The following is a 26,865-nucleotide window of genomic DNA, read 5'->3' as shown; positions in this document are numbered from 1 at the left end:
TCTCTCTCCTTCTGGTACCCCTATAATTCTGATGTTGGTACCCTTGAAGTTGTCCCAGAGGTTCCTTACACTATCTTCATATTTTTTGAATCTCTTTTCTTTTTTCTTTTTCGGTTAGGTCTTTTTTGTTTCTTTGTATTTCAAATCTTTGACTTGATTCTTGGGATCCTCTTGTCTGCTGTTGGATCTCTGTAAATTATTCTTTATTTCAGTCAGTGTATGCTTAATTTCTAGTTGGTCCTTTTTCATGTCCTCCATGGTCTCACTATACTCCTTGAGGGATTCATTAAATTTATCGGCGGTTTCCATAAAATTCTTGACAAACCTTATAAACGTGGCCTTGAACTCTATATCCAGTCGTCTGCCCTCCTCCGTTTCTGTCAATTGTGACCTGTTTCTTTGTCTCCACATTTTGGCTGCTTCCCTGTGTTGATAGAGTGGCCCTGCGCGCCAGGTGTCCTGTAGGGCCCAGTGGCTCAGCCTCCCCAGTTACCTGGGGTGGACACTCTTGGTGCACTCTTGGTGCCTTGGTTGTTGTAGGATCACTGGGAGGAATTGACCTCCAGGCCAATTGGCTGTGGGAAGCAGCTGTGTCTGAAGTGGGAGAATGGTCCCCCTCTGACCACTGGGTACAGTGGCTCCTGGATCTAAGGAGGTGCTAATTCAGCCCCTGCCTGAGGCCACACAGCCGGAGCCATGGAGAGGTTCAGCTGTGAAGCAATGCAAGCCGCTGCGGGGCCTTGGGCCTTCTCTTAGAAGTTCCGGGTCTGCTTGGCTGGGCTGTAGTTAGGTACATTCACATGCAAAAGCCTCTGCTGCAGCCTGGGTGGGGCGGGGTTTCAGGGAGTCAAAAGGGAGGAGAAAGAAGCTATGGCTGATTCTCCGCGCCCGGAGTCGCGCGTCTCAGTGTCCCCGGCTGCAAGCACCTCTGAGGGAAATCCGCCCTCAAGTTCGCCCGCTGCCGTCTGACAGAGCAGCCTCTCCCCGTATGAGTCCTGGGTCCCCAGAGACTTCCCAGAACCGAAGTTCAGAGCAGTCGGGAGCTTGTGATTCAAAAAGACAGCCGCGTCCTCAGGTGCCACCCCCCTTCCGCGCACGCGAGCCGCCGCCGTACCTCTGCACTCAGCTTCCGCAGCTCCTCTGGCTCTCAGCGTGCTTTTCTTTTCTTCTAGTTGTAGAAATTACACTCAGCCAGCCTTCCTGTTGTTCTGGACGATGTTTGCTCCGTCCTTTGAGATATTTTTCAATTGTTGTGGGAGGCGACTATTTCCCGGTGTTTATCTATGCCGCCATCTTAGTTTCTCCCCCACTTTATTTTTGATGCTAAGAAAATATTTATAAATAAAACAATTTCAGTAGCTTAAGAAATTAGACAACACCCTAAAATAAAGTTTTCATTGTTAATTCTGTGGTCTTTATCTAAAGAATGCCTATTTTATAAACAAAATCATTGGCTTTTTTATAATTGAACTGAGTTCTACCCAACACTTGCATATTCTGGGATACAAAATGGTTCTGCAGTAGTGGGGCCTTTTATTTTCTAAAAATGTATGTATGTTTCTAATTTTATTTTATTTCATAGATTCTATCAGAAGTAAACAGATATCTGATTAGAGTCCAAGATGTAGCCCAACTTCACTGCTGTGATGAGGAAATAAGTTTCTATTTAAGGTAAACATCTAACTATCTTGCAGCTGTCACTGTGTCTTACTCACACCCTGTATCCTGTACAATACAATGTCTGACATAGTATAAGTTTATGATAATCTGTATGTTGAACTGAAAAGTTACAACCTCCCCCCCCCCCCCCGAGATGCTTTATCACCTTATGTGAATTCCAGGCAGCTACTGGGCAAATGGGAGAAAATAAATAGTTTCTGCCAGGACCATGAACTACACAGAAACAGATATTCTAGTTAGTCACTTCCCTACTGAGAGATGATCCAAGTGTTGTGGGATAGCACATGTATGATCTGCTCAACTATAAGAAAGAAAACACCAGTTTATCCTCATATTTACTATGGTCAGTATTTAAAAGGTGTCACCATAAGATCACCATGATATTGCGGTCTCACCATATCTAGTTTGCACACTGCTCAGAGTAATGTAAGCACAAAAGATGGGAGGGTGTCAATTTCCATAAACTAGCATCCAATTTTCTCCTGTGGAAAAAAGATGGGCAATTTCTGTAAAGGGTCAGCTAGTAAACATGTAAGTCTTGCTGGCCAAATAATCTCTATGGCAACTACCTAATTTAGTCATTGAGGCACAAAGGCAGTTATATAACCAACACAACACATAACAAACACCATCTTTATAAACAATATAATACATAAATGAATATGGCTGGGTTCCAATAGAACTTCATTTACAAAAACAAGTGGTGGGGGTGCCTGGCTGGTGTGGCTCAGTGGTTGAGCCTCAAACTACAAACAAGGAGGTCACAGTTCAATTCTTGGTCAGGGCACATGCCTGGATTTTGGGCTCAGTCCCCAGTAGGGAGCGTGCAGGAGGCAGCCTATCAATGATTCTTTCTCATCATTGGTGTTTCTGTCTCTCTCTTCCTCTCCCTTCCTCTCTGAAATAAAAATATATATATATATTTTAAACACACACACACACACACACACACACACAAGTGGTGGGGCCAGTCTCAAACAAGTGGTGGGGCAAGAATATGGATGGAGTTCTTTTGCCTATTTGAAGTGGCCTTTCACTGCATATCACCCATCACACATACTTGAAATGCACCCTCTTTCTTGCTTCCTTTCTTTTATACTTAGTTCTATTTGATCCATTATTGTTAATTATCTAGATTAACTTGATCTAGAACATTATTTTTTGTAAGGTATCAGTGTATGTGCAGCAACCCACTTCTTCCAGCTAGAGTCATAACCAGAGATGGGAAGGAAATATATGAGAGTTGGCTCTAGGGATTGGATGACCATGTCCACCTATTCATGCAACTAATACGACCTGAACTCCTAACACTTGTCCAATAGCTGAACCCGAGGTATAGTGCTCTTTAGAAACGTTGAGCTCCCTCATCCAGTCCTCTGCCCAGTTTACAGGATGGTTGTAACTGGTAAGTGCCTCACTACTCAGTATGGCCTGCTTACCAAAATACCCAGGGCGCTTTAGAAATAGTCTCAGGCTACTCTTGCTCTGTTAAATCAGAATTTGCATTTTTAACAAAATCTTTAAGTAATTCAAATGCACATTAAAATTTGTGCTATGTACAAGTCAGAGACATTTGTCACATGAAGTAGACTCTAAATATGAAATTTAGCAGCTTCTATGGAGAACAATCTGGAAGTCTTTGATTAAAATGAATACACCCTTTCGCCAATCAATCCTACCCTTGGTAATCCTATGATAGAATAGCACATATAAGAAATTTGTTTCTATGTAAGGAACAAAGCAAATGTCCATCAAAAAGGGACGAGTTGAATAAATAATGGTCCATCTACACCAGTGGTTCTCAACCTTCCTAATGCCGTGACCCTTTAATACAGTTCCTCATGTTGTGGTGACCCCCAACCATAAAATTATTTTCATTGCTACTTCATAACTGTAATTTTGCTACTGTTATGAATCGTAATGTAAGTAAGTATCTGATATGCAGAATGTATTTTCATTGTTACAAATTGAACATAATTAAAGCATAGTGATTAATCACAAAAACAATATGTAATTATATATGTGTTTTCCGATGGTCTTAGGCGACCCCTGTGAAATGGTTGTTTGACCCTCAAAGGGGTCTTGACCCACAGGTTGAGAACCATTGCCATATTGAGTCACGGAATCTCTCCAGTCTGCTTTTCCAAAGCTGGAGAAGGCTTATCAACTGATGAACTCAGTAGTACACCAAGGTTAAAGTCCCTTAGAGCAACTCCCAAACAATAAGGGATGTGAGTCAGTGGATGAATGCCGAATCTTTTCTATCCTCAAGCACGACAACTCTGTGGTGCATTCTACATGAATCTTTAGAGAGCTCTTAGCAAAACTAAATCCCGATTGTTTATAGCTGTAATGAGCTCATTAATACCTCTTGATTGTCTTTCTTTCCTAACTTGCCTCACTGTTACCATCCCCTCACTTTTGTTTTCTGAAATTGTCTCTCAACAAACTAACTGTACTCAAGTCCTTATCTTAGGTCACCTTTGAGAGAAAAACTAAAATATATGATAAAATAAATTTGGGAAATCTTCATTTAACTGTAGTTAAACATGTTTTCTTTGCTACAGAAATTTAAGAGTTTTAATATGCTAATGTTGATCATGGCTCTCCAAGAGGGGATAAAGAAATTCGGGCTTCCCAAACTTGAACTGTAAACTTTTATCCCAAGGCAACTTGCAGAACTAGCACTCCCTGAAACTCATGTTAGGGATGCTCTCATGTTAGAGATGCTTGATCTAAAGTTTTTGCAACTTCTCTTATTTAAAAAACACACATGATATTTTATTGATTTTTAGTACAAAAGGGGGAGAGAGAAAGAGAGCGAGAGAGAGAGATATGTGGGAGTGAAACATCAATCAACTACCTCCTGCACACCCCCAACCAGGGATTGAACCCACAACAGGGGCATGTGCCCTGACAGTGAATTGAACCATCAACCTTTAGGTGCATGGGATGATTCCCAACCAACTGCGCCACACTAGCCAGGGCCAACTTCTCTTATATTAAAGAAAAATATATATTTAAAATACTAAAGGTGCTTAAGAGTAGATAGGGGAGTGAAAAGGATTTAAAAATGTATCCAAATACAAGTACCTCATTTTGTACCACCATCAAGAAAAAAATGGCTACTGTGCTGGTACTTAACCCCAAGAAGATGTCCAGTGGCAGGTCTGAAGAGGGGAAATTAAATGGCTAGACAGTCCATGGAAAACTTCCTGCAACTTCCATTGGAAGATGGAGCAATGTGCTCCTTAGTTGAAAAGAGCAAACTCCTCTCACCGCACCACCCACCTCTTCCCTCTAATTACTGTGCTGGATGGTGAAATTAAACCCAGCAGGTACGCAGCTCCTATACAGATTTCTAGAGCTATCTCATGCTCTGGTTAATTGTGTCAGCCTGCAGAGGCTGATTAGCATAATTAATCTTATCTTGTGATTACCCTGAGGAGGAAGTTCTGAATGCCCAGGTGGGATGTGGTGAATGAATGACTGTGTCTTCTTCCAAGTGACAAAGCAGCACAGGATGGAGAAGTTTGAGAACAAGAGCTAGAGTCATTTGGGGGAGCTTGGAACTAGGCTTCCTGGGATAGGAGAAAAGAGCTGAGGAAGGGCTATTTGCACAGGTCAAGGCTCATGGGCCAGATGTGCCCACACATCTGTATACATCTGCGGAGTTCCATATCTCCTCTCTTTGCTAGGAGCTCCCTGAGAACCAGGTCTTTGTCTTCTATATTTCTCTCATCACTTAGTTCAGTGATGGACCTCCTGTTAGTTTTGGGCAGAGTAAGATATCTATAATAATAAAAGGGTAATATGCTAATTAGATCAGACAGCCGAACGACCTTCTAGATGTCCTTCTGGATAACCTTCCTGTGAGGCAAGCCGCCACAGCTTTGAGAGACATGGCTGCGAGGGTTGAGCCCCTTGCACGAATTTAGTGCATTGAGCCTCTAGTTTAAGATAAGATGGGAAAAGCAAATAGAAGAGAAGAATAGGATGGAATCAGATGGAGAAATGAAAGTACTATATTAGAAAAGATGGAGAAAGATAGATGGTTAGGGAGACAGATGGTTAAGTAGATGGAAAGATGGACTGGTGTGTGGCACCAACCATGTGCCAGGCTCTGTGCTATAAAATGGCTCCCAAATCCTTTATATAGAGCATCTTGTTCAATCATCACAACCCACTACACCCATTGGCTCTCAACTTAAAGGTGCATAAGAATCACTAATAATACTTGTTAAAATGAAAATTGCATGTAAAGAGATTTTAGTTTTATAATCTTCTCATAGGAGCTAGGAAGCTACATCATTAATAAGTAGCCAGGTAGTTTCCATGCAGTTGGTCCTAGGACCTCACCTTGAGAAATGCCATTTACTGAATAAATGAATGAATGGATGGTTGGATGAATAAATAAACATACCCTTTGAGGCAGTTATTCTAGGAATCATTGGAAAGGTAGAGACTGAGGGGCAGAGCAAGTGAGTACTTCTTCATCTCTCACTGTTAGTAATTGAGAGCATTTGTATTTGCCCTCCCTACTGTAGGAGACATTTAGAGAAGGTTATATAAGAGACTGTCCATGCTCTTCAAAGCATTTTCTTAGAGTAGAAAAGGGCAGAGGCTCAGGTAGATGTATCTGATTTGAAGAATTTCTACCCTTATTCATTCAACCAATATTTTAAGCACACACTCCATACCGGGCATGGAGGTTATACTAATGAACAAAAACAACAACAGAAGGACAGCCTTTTTGGAGTCTAGAACAGATAGACATTAATAATCTCACAAATACAACCTTATAAACTGCTCCAAATATTTTTTTATAAATGCCCTGTTTATGGTGTTAACAGAAGCTAAGAGTCAGGGAAGGTTCTTATTTGCGTTGTTGTCTTAAGTATGAGTCTGAGTTAACCAAATGAGCAGAGTAGGAAGAATAGTCCTGGCAGTGGAAAAGCATATGCGGAACGCTGGGGGTTGAGGGAGCAAAGGACTTGAGAAACTGAAAGGCCAAGAATCAGGCTGGAGTATCCATAGAGCTGCATTTGGGGGGAACCAGAACATGGACAGGCACATCTTCAGCTAAGAAGGATGGAGCTCCAACCATGGTTGGGGATGGAGAAAGGCAAAACGATTTGGAGGCAGTGTTATATGCAGGAGAAATGAAATCAGAGAAGGAGACTCTCAGAGGTGAGAAGCTGTCCTGGAACATAAGGAGGCCTAAGGAGAAAGATTTTGAAGATTAGCTTGTAAATGAAATGAGGGTATTAGAGACCTGCTTTCTTTGATGCCAGCTACAAAATCCAGGAGCTTACTGGGGTCCTGTGGGACCAAGGGATTAAACAAGCCTTTTGAAAGGCCCATCATAAAGGAGAGTGGACAAATTCCTACCAGTCCCATTGTCCTTTATAATGAAAGCAGCTGCTTTTTTCTCCTCCACCCCAGAGCCTGAAGGCCACATTGGCTAGTTCGTCAACACATGACTACTTCTATGGCGATGAAGAGAATGACTAGCTCCGTTCTCATTTTCATGAGGTTTATGGAGAAGTGGGAGAGACTCTCAATTAAATAATCACAAATGTGATCAGTGTGATGAATAAATGGTACAGCTGGCTATATTTCTGATAGTCTGAGAAGTCAGTGGTTGATGGTGGTTGCCTTGGGGACATTTAAAATAAGACCTAAAGAATGAGAGAGGATTAGGTGGGTGAACAGTGGCTGGTAGGGTGGGCTAGGACGATTGAATGTGGGAAATACATAAATGCACAGACCCTGTGATGGGAGGTATTATAAACAGTACAAGGAATGGACAGAGGGTGTGTGTGGCTACAGAGAAGAGGTCCATTGAGAGAATAAACCAACCATTGAGAGATCACCAAGGTTTGGACTATGGGGTTTTCAGCCATGGTCCAGTGAGTAACTCTCTCCTAAGGGAAACAGGTGAATATAGAGAGATTTACACCAGACAATAGCAACAGCTGAACATGTTAATTCTCTAGGGTGCTATATCTCGGAAGAGCATAGGACAGGAATTCTTATTCCAATCAGAGTCTGGGTCTCACTTCAAGGGAAAGTACCCAATAGCTATGAGAAGAAAGAAAGTACACAGGTGACACACTAACTTAGCTATGTGACTCTGAGCAAGTCATGTCCCCCTTCTGAACCCCACCTCCTCCTCTAGCCACCAAGAATTTGGGTCCAACACTTCATAAGAATTTGTTGAATCTTTGGAGATAAATAGACTCACTTTCCAGCCATGAGCTTTGTCTAGAGTGGAGCTATTATTTTTCCCCTTTAAAAGGTGTCTTGAAATACAACATCATTTAAAAGTGAGATCTTGCTGTAGATGGGTATGTTCCAGTATTAGATGAGAAGGGGAATAAAACCACATCCATTTAAAATCTGACAAAGGACCAGGGAGAATAAAACCCTCTTGGTCTAATGACAGGACTAAATTGGGTTCTGTTTCAAGTTGCCATTAAGTTTCTGAGTTCTTTAGAAGGAAGATAAAACAACCTCAAAAAGAATGATGCATATAACGGATTAGTTTCCAGCGCATTCAAAGATGCCATTTATGTTGCAAGTCTTCCTTCCTGAATTGTTTTCAATTTTCAATTGAGGGCTTATTTTAAAGAAAATAGATGAACCTGGTGAAAGGGAGAAAGGGAGAAAGAGAGTGAGGAGGGAGTGTGGGAAAGAGAGGCTTTGTAATGACTTCCATGTGAGGACAGCCTGGAACCCCTTTCTCCAACCTCATCTCCTTCCATCCTTTCTCTCACTTTATGGTTGCAACACATCATAATTCCCCAACTTATACACTATTTCAAGCCTCTGGGGTCTTACTTAGACTGCTCTATGTCCAAGTAGAGTTCTTTTTCCCTCCTTTTGGTATGGATTGAAAACCCTCTGCCTTTCCACTTTCCTTCTACTAGGGAAAAAGCAGAGAGGAGAATAGCCGTGACTGGTTTGGCTCCCTTCTACTAGGGAAAAAGCAGAGAGGAGAATAGTGGATTGAGCGTTGGCCAATGGACTGAAGGGTCTGAGGTTTGGTGAGAGAGAGAGAGAGAGAGAGAGAGAGAGAGAGAGAGAGAGAGAGAGAGATATATGAATATTACCATTTTTGTAAAATAATGGCAAACTACCTAGGTGTGTATATGTTCATCTGTGTGATTACCTGAACAGATAAAAAATAGGAAATATATGTACTAGCTTGGTATCTAGGGTGATCTAAGTGGAGGGATGTGATGTCACTTTACATTTATTGAAACTGTATGTGGATGTAAATTGACAAATTAAAAGTTAAACAGAAAGTGGTGAAAGTAAAAAAAAAGAGGTTTCCTCTGAACAAGCCAGTAAATTGACTCCCTTCCTCAGAGTAACCAAGGTTGCTTGATACTTTTAAGAGAAAATATTTTTTTTGGTAACCCTCCATCAAAATATTGACCTTGCTTTACTTAGTGACGCCTGGTGGGGTGGGCCTCCCCCACGCTCCTCCCTGGCATGTCACTTGATACGCGGTTGAGTACTTATACCACCCATTTAGTACACAGTGACACCTACCTGACCTGGCTCCAACAACAGAACAGCAAAGAGGATAATAAAGAGATGGAGGCTGTGGACACATTTTGCCTGTTGATACGTATGTCTACATTTGACCCTGGTGGCAACCTCAGTGAAAATCAAGAGCTACTTAATTCTAACCTATCATACTCATGAGGTTACACATCCATTTCCCTCTCTCCAATCAAAATTAGAAATTAGTATTTCCTACCAGCAGTTCAATGCTTTCTACTTAAGACACCTTGCGCCTCCCTAATTCTTCACCCCAATCTGTTACCCTTAAAAAATGAACCCAAACAATTTATTTTCCCCAGGTTGCCCAAATATATCATACACAAAATATCAAACTCGACAAAAGTTTAAAAACACCTTTAGCATGATGCATGTTATAAAGGAGGGAAAGCTGAATGTTCACTTTCCCCACATTGCCTATGGAACGCTTCTGAAAGCGTGCCTTCTGCATTTTAACACAGGCTCTATGAACACACCCGAGACCTCAGTCTTTTCCTCTTCAATGATGCACTGCTTGTTGCTAGTCGGAGCACTTCTCACACCCCATTTGAAAGGACTTCAAAATCAACCTACCAGTTCATTGCATCAGTAGCTCTTCATAGATTACTCGTAGAAGATATTCCAGATTCCAAATGTATGTATTCTTTTCCTACCAAGACTTTAATACCTTTTGAAAGCTTTATTATGTAGTAAAGCTCATTAACTATTACAATAGAAAAGTGGAAAAAAGACTGGAATTATACTTGGCAGTTTGCAAATAATTCCCCAAATATTTTTAGGATTTCATTCATGTAAATTTTCATCTACTTAAAAGAGCAAAAGAAGGGAATGCAGACATGCACTCTAGACATTAAGACGTTTCAAAATTCACAAAGGGGCATGACTCGACATCATCCCAAGGGATTCTTTGAAGTAGTCTGAGAAGAGTGGGAGCCCCTAACCACTACCCCATACCCTATACTGCCTGTGGATGTTACAATTGTAGACTTTTATCTATTACTTTTCCATTCTACTAGAACTAAGTGATTATTACATATTTGACTGTACCTTTTCTTAAATTCATATTTAAATTGCAAGTAAAGAAAGAATAAAAGAAATCAACAGATTTGCAAAGGATGTTTAGTAACAAACATTTCATTCATAATAACCTCAATAGAAATAGCCTCTATAATAATAATAAAGCATAATATGCTAATTAGACCAGACATCATTCTGGATGACCATCCAGATGAAGCTGGGGCTGCAGGGGAAGCTGGTGCCAGTAGCCGGGGGAAGGAAGGCCTACTCTTGCACAAATTTTGTGCATCAGGCCTCTAGTTTGTTATAAAAACAATTTTGACTTAAACCTAAACCAACTGTGCCTATTTTTAGTTTTCCTACCCTTTACTTCCCACACCTGAAAGGACCTATGTCTCTTTCTTTTATTTGTTGGGCCAGACAACCTGAAGGGAGCACTCTCATTCCAGTATTTTTCATGCATGTAAAGGCAGGACTCAAGGTTAAAGTGGAACCAAGATCTCAGAGAAAAAAATCTAAAAAGAATTGCTTCTCATTAGCTTCAGTCTCATTTTAAATATGAGCCCAAGAAAAGAAGAAAACCAAGTGTGGGAATAAGTATTTCCACCTAGAAGACACACTCAGATTAAATGGGTTACCTATAACCACTGGGTATGTTTAAAAGTGTATGACTCCCCTTAATTAGCTATGCCCTATGTTAAAATATCATCATGTACCCTAAGAGATAGTGGCCATTCATCTAAGTAGTTGCCTTAATTCTGTCATCAGTCCTCCTAACAAAGTTGTCTAGGTCTAGCTCTCCACATCTCCATCTATTAACTCTCAGTGAAGACCTTTACAAGTTCCAGTTCTTTCTGGAGTGGCTAAGGCAAGGATTTAAATAACATTACTTATCTATCACTTAGTCTTTAAATATAATTGTTAATTAAAATCAGTTATAATATAAAGACAATATTATTTTAGATGTCATATATTTGAGTTATTCTAAACTTGTTATATCCTAAACTGTATTTGTTTGAATTCCTTTTAATATTCAAAATATTCTTGTAAATAGAAGACACTGGTCAATTCTTGAATTTTAAACAATTTCTCCTTTTGATTGTTACCTGCTAAGATTAATTAGTGAACCTCAAATATTTTTACAGATATCAAGAATGCCTTTATTCTTCAAGATCCAAAACATGAATGGATTTGTGCCACAGAAGCTGAAGATGACAAGTTCCTATGGTTGTCAGTTCTCCTAAATGCAATAAAAAGTACCATGGAGAAGTGAGACTGGACTTTAAGAAAACATCAGGGCTGCCAATTCTCCTGGCAAAGATAGACATGTATTTTTTGTCCCATGCGAGGACAGTCCATAAGTTTCCTCCTATCTTTTAAACTTTATCATCTGTGTTCAAGTATGTGAAATGCACAGTAAGTTGAGTCCAACATTTTGAACCACCTCTTTTGGTAGTTATTTTTCATGGACACTATTAGATAGAGTTACCTAACTGACAAAACCTAAGACAGAACAAGCATATTGTATATTTAAAGTTTTCTTTTATGATCTAGTAAAAAAATAAAATCAGAATGAAGTTTCTTAAATCATCAGTCTAGGCTAGCCGTGGGCAAATTACGGCCTGCAGGCCGGATCCGGCCCGTTTGAAATGAATAAAACTAAAAAAAAAAAGACCGTACCCTTTTATGTAATGATGTCTACTTTGAATTTATATTAGTTCACACAAACACTCCATCCATGCTTTTGTTCCGGCCCTCCGGCCCAGTTTAAGAACCCATTGAGGCCCTTGAGTCAAAAAGTTTGCCCACCCTTGGTCTAGGCCATGGTCGGCAAACTGCGGCTCGCGAGCCACATGCGGCTCATTGGTCCCTTGAGTGTGGCTCTTCCTAAGCCTTAGGAGTACCCTAATTAAGTTAATAACAATGTACCTACCTATATAGTTTAAGTTTAAAAAATTTGGCTCTCAAAAGAAATTTCAATCGTTGTACTGTTGATATTTGGCTCTGTTGACTAATGAGTTTGCCGATCACTGGTCTAGAGAAATATTTCAATTTGTTGGTGATTTATCAATCATCTTTAACATTTTCATGCATTATTAATTTAAAAATATGTATAGGAAATATAAATGGCAATTCACTCAGTAACTTGTCACATATATCCTTAATATGAATGTAATCTTCCAGAGAGCATTAAAAATATACCACTACAAAGTACTAAAAAGTTTTCTGTAATTTTTAAGTGTTCTTTGATTGCTAAATAAAATTCTTAGATCTTCCAAATAAAAAGCTTTAACATTTGGTGATATTATTACATTGAAAAGCTGCTGGAAAAAAACAACAACACTTTTAAAAAAAGAAAAATAAATGGAAGCCTACCAAAACTTACCTGTAATGGAATTTAGTTGAATAACAATAAGGAAATGAAGACAAGTCTATTTCAAAACAGAGAAACAGCAAAGTAGGTGTTGCGCAGTTTTCTGGGCTGTTCTTTAAAGTCTTCATTTATGTATTTAAAAAACTGAAGCCATAACCTTTTAGGTACTTGGAAACTTTAGCTGATATATGTAGTAAAAATATTTTTATTTAGTTAATGGTAGATAAAAAGGTATATTAATCTAGGAAGGTTTTGGTTGTCAGCTTCCTTTTAGTTTCATATTCTCCTGTAAGGTAATACAATCTATTAGTACACTATAGGATTGTGAAATAGGCTATTTGAAACATTTTCTTTTTTTCAACAATGAAAATATAAATTTACTCTAATTATTAAAAATTTAAATTCTTGTTAAAAATTGTATAAAACTTTGAAAGTTTCATTAGTGTAAAACCACACTTTTGATTCAGTTATGATATATCCATGCAGCTTACTATGTATGATCTCACAGACAGAATAAACCATTAAAGGGAACATCTGCCATTAGTCAGCAGTGAATATAAATTTACAAATTTGACCAAATGTATATATATATCATGTGGTCTGAAACAAATCCTAAGACAGTGTATCATCCTAAATAGGGCACACTTCAGAAACTCCGTTAATAAGAAAAACCTGTCTACATGGCAAAAGAGTGACAAGACAGCTGAAGATAAACTAGAAATCCTAAGACATTTCTATTTATTTTGTGAATAATTAATGTCCTCAGAAGTTTTAAAACATATTACTTGAAAATAATCTCTGTAGAGACTGATGAGTATAAGCTTTTAATTGAGAGTTAAGTGTATAAGTCATGCAAAAAGCAGTGATGTTTGCAAGTGGATGGTACTTAGGTTGTTTGTGAAAGTTCAACACTTTCTCTTCAACTTTTAGGGTATCTACTTACATAAAAACCCTGGGTGTAACATCACGGCCAGATGCGTGACCAACTGGAAGGAAGTCAGTCCTGCAGGGGTTGTCTTGGAAACGGCTGGGCCCTCCCCCAGCTGTTTCCTGGAGGGTGAAGTTTCAGGCAGGAACCTGCCCATGGAGCAGAGCATGGAAGTGAAATGATTTGTAATGGATCTATTATTGAAGCTACCTTTGGAAATACTGTATCTATAGATCAGTGGTTCTCAACCTTGGCTGCACATTAGAACCACCTGGGAATCTTTTTAAAATCCTGATTTCTGGGCCTTATCCTCCGGAAATTGTTTCTTTGTTACTAATGTTGTGGCCCCACCGCATAACAAAGAAACAGAATTTCTGGAGGATGAGGCCCAGGAATCAGGATTTTAAAGATTCCCAGGTGATTCTAAGGTGCAGCCAAGGTTGAGAACCACTGCTCTAGATAATATTAAAATATATCTAAATGTGCAATTCTTTGTCCAAAAAATGAGCATGTTCAAAAATTAAATGAAGAAAATTTGGATATACTCGGAGATTTTCACACATATTTGAGTGATGATTCCATTGATTCCACAGATGATGCTGAAAAGGAAAATTTTTCCCATCAAATTTCTTAATAGTATTACTCCTTCGGGAATGCCGTGTCATAAATTAAAATTGAAAGTGGGTGTAATCATCATGGTATTGAGAAATCTCAATAGTAAATGGGGTCTTTGTAATGGTACCAGATTTATTATCTAAAGATTACGACCTAACATTATCGAAGCTGAAGTATTAACAGGATCTGCAGAGGGAGAGGCTGTTCTGATTACAAGAATTAATTTGTCCCCGTCTGATCTGGCCTCCCATTTAAATTGATTCGACGACGGTTTCCGTTGATGCCAGCATTTGTGATGACTATTAATAAATCACAAGGACAAACTCTAGACAGGGTAGGCACGTTCCTACCTGAACCTGTTTTCGCACATGGTCAGTTATATGTTGCTTTCTCTCAAGTTTGAAGAGCATGTGACATTACAGTTGAAGTTCTAAATACTTCATCACAAGGGAAATTAGTCAAGCACTCTGAAAGTGTTTTCACTCTCAATATGGTGTGCAGGGAGATATTAGAATAAGTTTAATCACTTTATCAGACATTGTTTGCATCACTGTTGTTTTTATATCATGTTTTTGTTGTTTTCATATCATGCTTTTGTTTTCATATCATGCCTCTGTTGTTATATCCTTTTGTTACTGTTTATTAATAAATTTATATATTATTTTCATATACATTTTACTAATTTCCTTTCATCTCTCACACTTCTATTATAGAGAAAGGGCAAGTAGCAATATTAAAATATCTCTGCTAATTAATTCCCTTTTTTTAAAAAAAAATATTTTATTGATTTTTCACAGAGAGGAAGGGAAAGGGATAGAGAGTTAGAAACATCGATGAGAGAGAAACATCGATCAGCTGCCTCCTGCACACTCCCCACTGGGGATGTGCCCGCAACCAAGGTACATGCCCTTGACCGGAATTGAACCTGGGACCCTTGAGTTAGCAGGCCGATGCTCTATCCACTGAGCCAAACCGGTTAGGGCAATTAATTCCCCTTTAATGTGCATGAATGTCGTGCACTGGGCTACTATTAATTAAGAAAGTTCTATATTCATAGCTATTTCATATGTTTGAATGCTGCTGAATTAAAATCTCACACAAAACAATTTTAAGTTACTGGTGAAACTGATAAAATTTTCATAAAGAAAATATAGAACCTGAACTCCAAGTTGACATGGAGAACGCTGAAAATACCAAGGACTCCAGAGAATGTTGATTACTGTACAGCTTATGGTTAAAGAAGGCCTTATCCAACACAGTTCTTTCAAATAAAAAATTTAAATAGAAAACTAATTTTAAAGAATTTTACAAAACAAATATAAGATACTTTATGTGAAACATTTAACTTAAGAGAAGACAAATTGAATTTACTTAATTTTGTCTCCTTTTGCAAATATGCTTGAGATGTAAAAAGAAGCCCATTTTGTAAATCAAATCAGTGTGAAGTTTTGGCCACATAAGTCTAATGGACCAATGTTATGTACTACTGATGCTTTGGAATAACAAGGGTGGGCTGTGCCAACAAACACAATATACCCTGGAGAAAAAGTCGTCCTGACCCTTTTATTGTTGAAATTAAAAAATAAAAGATACTTAAATACAATGGTGAACATATAGGGCAAAACAGAATCATAAAATTTAATGTTGAGTTAAGCAGTGAGCTGAATGTTTGGGCCTCCAAATTGGCTTGAACTCAAAACTGCTTAAAAATGGGTATGTTCACAGTTAACGGCAATTGGCTTATAGGTGAGAGAATGGTCGAAGTTGTTCCAGTTGAACTTCCAGGGAAATTCTCTCCTCAAGAACATCCTGAAAAAGATGCAAAGCCAAGTTATGTTTCAACATTTATAAAAATTAAGGCACATCTAACAACAGCTCTGCATCAAAAAAACAATTTAGATTTGTTAAGAAAACAAAGGGACAGCTATTCATTTTTTAAAAAGACACTTTAGAAATGTTTCTTTATGCATGTAATATTAAAAGACGCTATTAAAATATTTTATTATATAAATCAGGGTAATAAAACGTTTTTTGTTGTTTAATAATTAGAAAAGCCAATATTTGCAGCAAATGATGGTGAAAAGGAAAATGGGGGGCTTACAACCTCGTTCAGTATCTGGTTAAAACTGTAGTCTTACTTCCCCACTCTGATTTGAGCAGAGCTGCAGAGACTAACCCAGAGCCCCGCCACAGCTGACCAGGGTGGAGCTGCGGAGCACGCCCCCAAGGCCCCCGCCAAGACTGACTTGGGCAGAGCTGCGGGACGCTCAGGGGCCAGCCACGGGAGGAGTTATACAGGTCAGAGCCTCCCCACAAGTTCAGTTTAGGCTTTGGATCCAGAATTCTCCTGAACAATCAGATCTGCAAAATAAAGGTTAAACTTTCTTCCCTCAGAGTGCTGGCTGATCGTTCTCTGTGCATTCTGCCACAACAATGGCTATTATGCGTGAATCTTATCCCTTGCAGTAACTGTAGATAAGTTAACTAACATAAATTCTTTCCCCCGGTGATTACATCTGGTTATAGCAATGCCTGAACCTCATTTTGAGTTTCAGTTTCACAAAGAATAAACTTATTTTGCAATAGAATTTCTAATCACTGTTGATTTTGAGCAGTCTTTGCAGATAGCCAGCAAATTCTAATTTATCTACTCCCCCGCCACCCCATAATACTGACAATATCATATTTCAACCAGAACTACCTTTCCATATTTGTTACCATATTTCCTATTTTCTATTCTCAGAAATAATGAGAAGGGTGATTCTTAAAATGGCTCCTATATATATGTTTCTATGGTTTTCTTTAGTTCTTCAGAAAAACACCTATGAACAAAATTTTCATCTTCAGTTTGGTACTAGCAAGCTTGTCCTTAGTTTTATATTATTCCTTTACAACAAACCAAATTTATAATCATAGACCAACTATGTCTTCTTCAATCAAAGAATTTTGTAAGAATATCATTCATTCAACAGACATTTATCAAATGCCTAATGTGATATTATGATTTATAAGAAATAATACATTTGTCATTCAGATGCCCAAACACTGTATATCTCATACATATTTGGTCTTCATCCACAGTTCCTGGCTCACAGCTCCCAAAAGCCCTAGGAATTTCCCAAGCATTTGGGTTGGGGGAAAAAGGTATCTTGTTATACTAATGAAAATGACTTTTGGAAAGCACCTAAGGCTGGTTGCCAGGAGAACCAACCAAGCAATTAGAAAGTTGGAACTTTCAGTCCCATTCCTGGCTGAAGGTTGAATCAACAGGACCAGCCAATGACTTAATCATGCCTAAATAATGAAGCTTCTATAAAAACCCTCAGGACAGTATTTGGAGAGCTTCTGGATTGGTGAGCACATGGAGATGTGGGGAGAGTGCCGCCTGGAGAAGGCATGGAAGCATTTTGCCCCCTTCCCAAGTACCTTGCCCTATACATCTCTTTCATCTGGCTGTTCCTGAGTTGGAACCTTTTAAAACCAGTGTTCTTAATAAGGGACACATTTCTCTGAGTTCTAGCAAATTAATGGAAGCCCAGGAGAGGGCTATGTGAACCTCTAATTTACAGCCAGTTGATCAGAAGTACCAGTAACAACCTGGACTTGTGATTAGCATTCTTAGTTGGAGGAGGTGGGGAGTGGTGGTACTGGAACTTCCATCTGTAGCCAGTTGGTCAGAAGCTCTTAACCTCTGGAACCTAGTATTATCTCCAGGTAGACAATGTCAGAATTAAGCTGAATTCTCAGAGACCCTGCCAGTGTCAGAACTGTTTGCTGGTATGGGGGACCACCTCCTAATACTGGAATTGGGTCTGGGAACCCTAACGACCTAACATGTGCTAGGTTTAGGGGATGGAGACAAGATAGTTACAAGTTTATCTAGGACAGTTCCAGTTTACCTCTGATGTCCTGGCCTATGTACCAACACCTCACTCCCTCTTTGTAATCAAAAGTATCTTTAATCAAAAGTTTAGGCATAAATTATATAGTTATCCTAAACAGAAATAATTATAATTTATCCTTGGTGAGTTCAGTTCAGTAGGGCAGAGACAAATGTGCCACAGATAATAACTCCAGGACAGTGTAACAAATGCTGGATGAGAATATGAACACATTATGGAAATGAATAAATTCTGTATTCATTTTACATTTTTTCAAACTCTTTTCTACTCATTTTTGTGGTTTATAACCTTGCTACCCAAAGCAGCTCAACAGCCCAGCAGCATCTCCAATATCTGAAGCTGATGAGAAACGCATAATTCTCAGGGTCCACTCCATACCTAATTTGCATTTAACACGATCCCAGATTAACTATACACATATTAAGGTTTGAGAAACACAGGTTTATAAAACATGAATGCTTAATAATGTTAAGCCATAAATGATTCTGGTTAATTTTTATTCACAGGGATTGAAAAAAATCTTGGCTAGAGTAAGAAAAATAAAACTATTTCTCTCAAGTACAGACGACAGGAATACACACTGGTCCTAAGCACTTCTATTTAAGGCTTGTCTTTTCCACATGCAAGATGATCTAAATTGCCTCCATCCTTCTTCTTCTTTAGACCTGTTTAGTCCCTTTAAGAGAATCTGAGTTATCTTTGATAAAAGGGTAAGTTGACGATACTCAAATCAGAATTAAATGAGAGTGTAGAGAGAGCCATGTATGTGATCTTAGAGGTCACCATATTTCCTCTCTGGTGTTTCATTATGAAAAGTAAAGGAACATTATAAGAATAGCGATGCCTTTATAAGGTAAAGGCATATCAGCATTTAGTATAAAATATTCTTTTTAATATTAAAAGACTCAAAGGCATATAAAACATTTTAGATACATATTTCTCTTGCTACATAGCAAGTTTCATAGTAGTATAAGCATTGCTGGATCACTTCTAAGTTCCAGTTCAACCCTGAGATGCTCTGTGCCCATGGAACTTCCCAAACATTCAGAAACCACATTACCTTTAATTGTTGCTGCAATTCACTATTCAATCTGGCCAAAACTGTGTTGGTTTCCTTATTGCGTCTAATTGATGCCTGAATAGCTTTTTTATCTTTCCCAACAGACCTGAGAGATAAAGAGGGCAAAATAAGTAAATAACCTTGTCATTTCTTATCTTTAAATTTTCTCCATTCTTCCATGATCTACCTGTAAACCAGGAAATAGGAGCATTTGTTGCCTTATCAGTCTAATGTAACCTCATTTACTCAGTTTCAACGGCAACCAAAAGTATCTAAGCTTCAGAAGCTTAATTTTTGTTATTGTTTTAATTCTTCTTCTGTAAAGTTAGTCTAGAGCAGGCATCAGCAAACTTTTTCTATAAATGGCCAGACAGTAAGTATTTTAGGTTTTGAAGGCCATATTTTTGTTCTCTCTCTCTCTCTCTTTTTTTTTTTTTTTACAAAAATGTAAAAGCCATAGCTCATGGCACTTACAAACACAGACCATGTGCTGACTTTGGCCCATGAGACCTAGCCTGCCATGTCATGGTCTAAAAGAACTAGAGTTAAAATATCAGTGTTACTCTACACTATTAATTTTTAAAAGTGTGCAATAGGGTACTAAAATGAAATTGGAAAAGAACTTAATAATAGAAGGGAAAAGTGGAAAGAATATTCTACCTACTCATAAATGAGAAAACTCTCAAAGAGCAACAATTAAGAAGCTTTCTTCAACTACAGAACTAGTCTGACCATAATTTCTTTCCGTTTGATATTTTTAATTGCTGTACTTTTTGTTCCTAGTAATTAACTGTATTTAGGATAGCTTTGATTACCTAGGAATAGAAGGCTGTGATGCAAGAACACCAGCTAAGACACCTGTCTTTTGTGTATGTTCATCAACTTCAGGCCTTAACTCATCTTCTGATTTTAATCTTCTTCGAACAGGTTTGGGTGGTGGAGCAAGAGGTGTTGTACCTTTGCCCTGGAAGACAAGAATTCCATTAATAATGAAGCATTTCCTGAAGACATTCATGGTTAGTCAGAATTTTGTCAACATCATTTGCTTTCCGTAAAAGCCACTTATTCTCCAAAAATTAAATCACTTTTCCTACTTTAAAACAATTTACAATTTGTTGTAACACCTGACTTAAGTTACAATAGGAGATGTTCCTACTTGACATCACAATTGTGAATGTACTGACTAGACAATTTTTAAAGGGTAATATCAGACCTGAATCTGACTCAAGTCTGTAATAGTCACAGATTTAACATGATTATGACACATGCTGTCATATATCTGTTCAATAAATATAAATATAAAAAAAAGTGTCCAGGAATGTACACCCATTATCACCATAGAATTTCCTACTCAAAAATACTAAAAATACATCATCTTAATGAATAAAGCCATTTATAAAGAAGTGATAAGTTAGGCACTGTTAAAAAAACCCTTCACTAAGGTGCATAATAATTATAACTAATGAAAATGAGTAGACATTTTGTTGGAAACTGTGAATCTGCCTTCAACAGAATTAAATATGGTATTTTAGTATTTACCATAGTCTGACTTGACTTGTTAATAAATGAAAAGACTCAACTGCCATCTCTTTGGTTAAGTGCTATTTTTAATTTGTTAACAAGAGCTGACAAAAATTAACTATTAAAAAACACCACAGAATTACTAATGTAGTAAACAATAAAGTATTCATAAAGTAGAATTTAAACACTTTCAGAAACAAATGCTACTTTAATAACTATCAGAAATGACTGGATGAAAATAGAGAAAAAAATTAGCAAAATTTTTCTTTCAAGGGGAAAGTATGCAAATAGCAGTTAAGGATTGACATAGATCAGTAATTTTCAACCAGTGTGCCACAAAAAATTTTAAACCACACAATTCTTGAATTCAGTTAGGGGCAGTGACCTCTTTTTTCTTACACTGTCAAACAGAAAAATGACAACAGCCAACACAATAGGCATCTGGTGTGAATGAATCAAAAGTATGTCTATTTTTATGCAAAATATATATTTTTTGGTGTGCCACAGATTTTTAGTAATTAGTTTATATGTGCCATAAGATAAAAAAGGTTAAAAATCGCTGATATAGATACAAGAATAGAAAGATATGTGATAAAGCAAGTATGGTAAAATAATAATTGCTATACAATGTAAAATTCTTTCAATTATCTGTATGCTTAAAAATTTTCATAAAATGCTGGAGAAAAAAATTATCCCTAAAACAGTTGAAGAAAAGAGCACAGACTATAACATTAACCTTAGAGGGTCAATATAATTTTCCCTATTATACTTAAAAAAACCCCACACCTGAATATGATCAATAAGGAAGTTCTACTTTATGTACTTAGAAGACTGTAACACCACATAACTTTCAAGAACTGTGGCGTTTACTTATATGGATGATAGACTCTCATCTAGAATATTTAACAGGCTGATCATATTCTGGGACAGACTAAAGATGCTACAGTGAAAGGAATGGGTTAGATGTTCTCTAACTTTATTTCTAAGATTTTTGTCATCTTTAAAATCTTAAAAAGTATAAATGATCTCCTCTTTTTTATGTACAAAATAATCAACATTATAAAAGACTTATTGCATACCACATTGGCGGGAGCACTAGCAGCTGTCTTTTCTTCAATTTTACTATCTGTTTTGGCAACTCGAAGAGAACTTGCAGGATCAGAAGCTTTTTCAACCTAGAAATGAATATATTATTACTAATTAAATATAAGTAATATATAATTATGCATAAATACATACATAAAGCACCAGAGTAAAATGTTAAGAAAATATTCGTTATGACAATAAGGAATCTGAGATGAAGATGAGAAGGAATTTGAGAAAACCCTGTAAAATGACCATTCTCTACGACTGAAGAGCAGAGAGGAGAAAAGGTAACAGATGTGAGGGCGAGGGGGATGGCTGAGGATGCAGCCATAGGGAATTTAGGAAGTTCTTTAGGTTGGGAGGGATGCATCCATCCAGGGGCATGAGGACCAGCACCCTGTGCACACTCGTACTTCCCCTCAGGTGCCCCCCTGCCTTCCTGGAGGTGCAGGCCATACCCTGTGACCCCACTGTGAGACAGGTTACAGGCTTGAAGAAGTGGCTAGTAGAAATTTATTACGGATCAGATCTATAAGAAACCTTTGGCTGAATGATGCCAGTCAAATGAACATGGATTTTGGGATCTGTCAGAGAGGCTCCATCTAGGTTGAGATAATCAGAATCAAGGTTTTAGAATTCCTTTGGTCCCTCCAATTCCACATTTATAGTTAGTGAGGTCAGGGACCCCTAGAGAAGGTTTTGCAACTAGAAGTAAACAGTCTCCAGGAGCACTGTACTCAGAGATTACGGTACATTTTGGCATCCTGTAGTCTGTAAGGCTAACTAAATTGACTTGCAAATGGAGTGTAGCTTTGGCAATCACAGCCTATTGCTATAGGGATATCTTCACCAAATCATACAGAAGCTTAGCATTAAGATGCAACCCCAGTCCTAGCTGGTTTCGTTCAGTGGATAGAGCGTCAGCCTGGGACTGAAGGGTCCCAGGTTCGTTTCTGGTCAAGGACATGTACCTCAGTTGCAGGATCCTCCCTGGCCCAGGCCTGGGCCCTAGTTGGGCATGTGCAGGAGGCAACCAATCGATGTGTTTCTCTCACATCAATGTTTCTTTGTCTTTCCCTCTCTAAAAATCAATGGAAAAATATCCCCGAGTGAGGATTTAAAAAAAAAAAAGCAACCCCAGAGCAGTGTTTTTTCACACTACAGCTACTCCCACCCAGATTCTGATTCTTATTAAAGTAATACACTGCAATTAGCAGGAGTTTAAGGACAATGAAAAAATTGAGAAGTACTGGCCTAGGGAATATAAATCCTCTCAAAGCAGCAGCAGCAAATATTTTGCTCACTGATGTTCACTCTAATATCTGCTCTTTTAGAAGCTCCTCTGTTTACAGACCGACTCTGAGCAGAGATATGGAAAGAGTCCCAATGGAAAATTAGATAAGCCCTTAAAAACTGACCGGCAAGACTTCTGGATGTTTCTCAGCTTCATCATCTTGTTCTTCATTTACATTTGATGCAGCAAATACTTCAAATTGGCTGAAATCTGCAAAATTTGGTTGTTCTGGTATCTGCTGAGGTGAGGTACTAGTGTGAGTTATCATGCCATCGGCATCCACTGGGCGATGCACTGTGGGACCAGGAGCCTGCACAATGGTTCAGAATAGAGGAACAAACAGTTCATTGGTGTACCAGTCACCAAGTGGCCTCTTTTCCTTCTAAAATATTATTAAAACAATGCTCTGTTTTATTATCTGTAAACTCAGGGAGATGAGCTACAGAAACATTTAGTTCTAAAAAACCCAGAAGAGAAATGCTAAGACACTAAAAAAAAAAAAAGATTTAAGATTCAAAACCCCAATAAGACAAATACCTTTACAAAATTCTTATTGCAAAGAAAGTGCATAAGGAGAGGGGAAAGTTAGGTTCTACTCTGTGATTCTCACTTGCATCTATTTTTTTCTTACTTGGGCTATTGTGCAATTGTTTGTTCTTCAAACAAGTTATTTTTTTTAATGTTTCATTATGTTTATAAAAAGGTTATTTTTTTAAAGTGTAGAAATCAGTGTGCTAATTATTCTTCTAACACTTCAGTGTGCTTCTCTTCAATTTATCCTCTACTCCATTGCCAGGCCAATCCTTCTACAATGTTCAATCAAAAATATTTTTTTGAGAATCTACTTTTGGCCAAGCATTATGGTTATAACAGTGAACAAAACAAATAAGGTCCATGCCCAATAAAGCTGACAGTCTACTGCAGGATGAGACATAGGTTAACAAGGAATTAAAATAGAGTGTGAAAGTTTTATGATAAAGGAAGTATAGGATGTTATAGGAATAAATCAGAAATCTCTTCCTTGCTTATCCTTTAAAAAGTTTCCATCTCTTCTGAGAAAAATTGTATCCTTCTTATAATGATATAGGAGATGCTCTGCCCCTTTCGGACCTCTTCAGTTTCCTTTCCCATCATTCCAGCTGTTCTAAACTAACTCATTTTTCCTTGAAGACTTACCCCACACTTGTATGACTTTGTGGATGCCATTCTGTCTGGTTGGAAAGCCTTCTCCCAAACCAATACAACTTTATCTTTCAAGTCTCTACTTAAGTGTTACTTCCTTCACTTTACTTATACCTTTTCACTGTGATCCCTGACTTTATTAACTAGTAAAGATGTAGCAAAACATTTCATAAACATATCTACTGTTGCCCTTACAATTCTTTATAGTTGTCTTCCCCACTAGACCGGTTCTTGAGTCAACAGACCAACTCACTGGGTTTCACAGCTTAACCCCAGTAAGAATATTTTTGCTGGCACTTTAGATAAAATAAATACTGGAATATTCAAATTTCAGCATCTTTTATGATTAAGCAACCATCTTTTTAACTGTAAATACTCAACTTCATTTTAAGACTCTAACTCAAAAAAATCAACCAAATTCATTCATGTAAAAGGTAGTCAGTCAGTGACATAAAACTAACAGCTAAAATCCAGAATCTACCCTGGAACATAATAGTTTTGTGCATATCAAAACAATTTCAACCTGGCAGGGATGCAGAGGTCATCTGACACTTCCTTCACTGATGCAGTAACACATCCAGACCGACGCAGTGAGGTCACTCTGAGTCACTGCTAGATCCAAGACACAGATGGCCATCTCCATCTCCTATCTCCCAATCCAGTTCTTCTAACTAAACTCTCCTTTGTCAAGACACTATCATTTGGTTCACTAGCAGCTTCTTTAAAAAAATAACTGAAATTATTATTGGAATTCTCTTTCAAAATAAGACTTATCTTCCCTGAATTAAATGCTCAGTAAGAATGAAAATTCGGTAATTCTGGATCTTCAAAATAATTCTAGAATAGAATCAAACACCTAATAGATAAGTTAATCATGAGGAGTATAATAACTGATGTTTAGTAATGAATATGTTGCAGAATACCTGTGAAGGCTGTGGTCTTGGAGGCACGGCAGGAGGATGGGCAACAACTCCAGCCTGTTGTTGTCCTGTGTGAATATACAAGTCTTCTTTTTAGTAAGTATATAATTACTTTGCTAGTAGAACAGGTTGAATGAATATGATCAAATGATAAAGATTTCTAAAAGATTGCTTTGTTAAGTATAGGAAGGCATAGATGTGATCTAATGGCCAAATCTCATGGTCTTTTCTCAGAATCCATTTCTCTTGTTCAATTGTACAGGGTACTCTTGACATGTTCCTCCTTGTTTCCATAATACTATACATTCTTGGTTTTCTTTCCACATTCTGACTGATTTTTAGCTATCAACTATGAGGACTTCCAATTTTCTCTTTTAATTAATACTTCACTCTATTATTTCTATGAAAATGATTCTCAAATAATGGATTAATCTTTCTTAGCCCACAAATCCAGTGGCCTGTTGATTATTTCTTTTTCCTCATAATTCTAAACTCACAACATCCAAATAGGACATCATTACCCAGTGTCCTAATTTTTTATTTTGATCAACATAATAATAATAACCAATTATATAAAAATTAAAATATTGGAGTAAGCTGTGGGTCCTCGCTCTCTTTTGTTGCTAATTTAAGACCTATTAGCTTTTCCTCCTTAATATCATCATATCATACTTTTACAATCTCTGTGGCATCTCTCAGGTTCCCATCTTTATCACTTGAATTCACAGTTTAGATAGACATTAAGAAAAAAATTCCCTCTCTGATACTTTTTAAATCCCAATTTTTTCTTTGGATAAATATAAAAACAGACATGTTGCGAAAATAAGGTGTTGTGTGTCCTTAATGACTTTAAATCAAATGATAATTTGATTCACAGCTCTCTAACCCCTACCTGTGGTGACTGTAAAGGTCCGATTCATGTCTAAAGATGACGATCTAGAATGCGAGGGCTGTGGCCTTGGAGGGGGAGGTGGTGGTGCAGTGTTATCAGGGGATGTTCCTGAATGAGACCTGCAAAAAGTCACCACATTACAGTTGGTCATGCTACTGAGACTGGAGCTTTTTCTTTTTAAGCATTCAAACTTGGCTAAGCAGCAAAAGATATTTTCTCAAGTAGGTATACACATATTACAATGAGTAAAGTCAGTATTATTTATGATGGGCATTCCACAAGTGGTTATTTAATATGGCAAATAATCTTTTTTATAAAGTATAATTTTATATTTAACAATATTTCAAAAAAATTGAAAAGAAAGTTATTAACAAGAATTTAAGGTAGACTGCAAAACTAGTGTAATTTTTTCCCATTCAATTATAGGCATTTGTTTAAAATATTTACTTTAAAAAAAACCCCAAAACTCTAGCCTTGACCAGTGTGGTTCAGGGTTCTGTGAATGCCATCCCATGCACAGAAAGGTAGCTGGTTAGATTCCCAGTCAGGGCATATACCTGGGTTGTGGGTTCGATCCCTGATAAGGGGCATGCAGGAGGCAGCCAATCAATATTTCCCTCTTACAATGTTTCTCTTTCTCTCCCTCCCCTTCCTCTCTCACTAAAAATCAATAAAAAAATCTTAAACAAACAAACTACTTTCAGACATGGACAGTTTTCAACTTAAAGTCTGGAGTTTGGCAAGTTGAGGTAGAATCTGGCTCACTATCTGCAGTTCCCATTCCTGTGTTCCCACAGGCCATCCCATTTTAGAGGTGGCTGT

The 26,865-nt window shown here is 37.8% G+C and overlaps 2 protein-coding genes and 1 long non-coding RNA gene across 9 annotated transcripts in view; 1 reads left to right on the top strand and 2 right to left on the bottom strand.

Annotated features, from left to right (window-relative positions):
• Positions 1-12,546, top strand: part of ECT2L (epithelial cell transforming 2 like) — a gene marked incomplete at its 5' end in the record, with an annotated part of 60,677 nt that extends 48,131 nt beyond the window's left edge. The window contains 3 exons of the mRNA XM_081094562.1: positions 1,583-1,671; positions 9,714-9,886; positions 11,415-12,546. Coding sequence (XP_080950688.1) covers positions 1,583-1,671; positions 9,714-9,886; positions 11,415-11,542 — 390 coding nt within the window. The 3' untranslated portion in view covers positions 11,543-12,546. The remainder of the gene's footprint in view (positions 1-1,582; positions 1,672-9,713; positions 9,887-11,414) is intronic.
• Positions 1-13,230, bottom strand: part of LOC308521471 — a 78,611-nt gene extending 65,381 nt beyond the window's left edge. Inside the window, exon 1 of the long non-coding RNA XR_013996181.1 lies at positions 12,656-13,230. This is a non-coding gene — a long non-coding RNA (uncharacterized lncRNA). The remainder of the gene's footprint in view (positions 1-12,655) is intronic.
• A 2,505-nt stretch (positions 13,231-15,735) lies between these two features.
• Positions 15,736-26,865, bottom strand: part of REPS1 (RALBP1 associated Eps domain containing 1) — an 84,217-nt gene continuing 73,087 nt past the window's right edge. For 5 of the 7 annotated variants that reach the window (XM_081094527.1, XM_081094528.1, XM_081094530.1 and 2 more), the window contains 7 exons: positions 26,044-26,162; positions 25,155-25,219; positions 23,174-23,359; positions 21,749-21,844; positions 19,964-20,112; positions 19,149-19,254; positions 15,736-15,995 (listed from right to left, as the gene is read on the bottom strand). In XM_081094527.1, the coding sequence (XP_080950653.1) occupies positions 15,927-15,995; positions 19,149-19,254; positions 19,964-20,112; positions 21,749-21,844; positions 23,174-23,359; positions 25,155-25,219; positions 26,044-26,162 (790 nt within the window). In that variant the 3' untranslated portion in view covers positions 15,736-15,926. Of the gene's footprint in view, positions 15,996-19,148; positions 19,255-19,963; positions 20,113-21,748; positions 21,845-23,173; positions 23,360-25,154; positions 25,238-26,043; positions 26,163-26,865 lie in introns of all 7 variants that reach the window. The other 2 variants (XM_081094525.1, XM_081094526.1) reach the window with 1 other exon arrangement.

Source organism: Myotis nattereri, assembly GCF_964212035.1.
Source record: "Myotis nattereri genome assembly, chromosome: 6".
NCBI lineage: Eukaryota > Metazoa > Chordata > Mammalia > Chiroptera > Vespertilionidae > Myotis > Myotis nattereri.
Note: the sequence above shows the minus strand (reverse complement) of the source record. Positions and strands in the feature narration are given on the sequence as shown.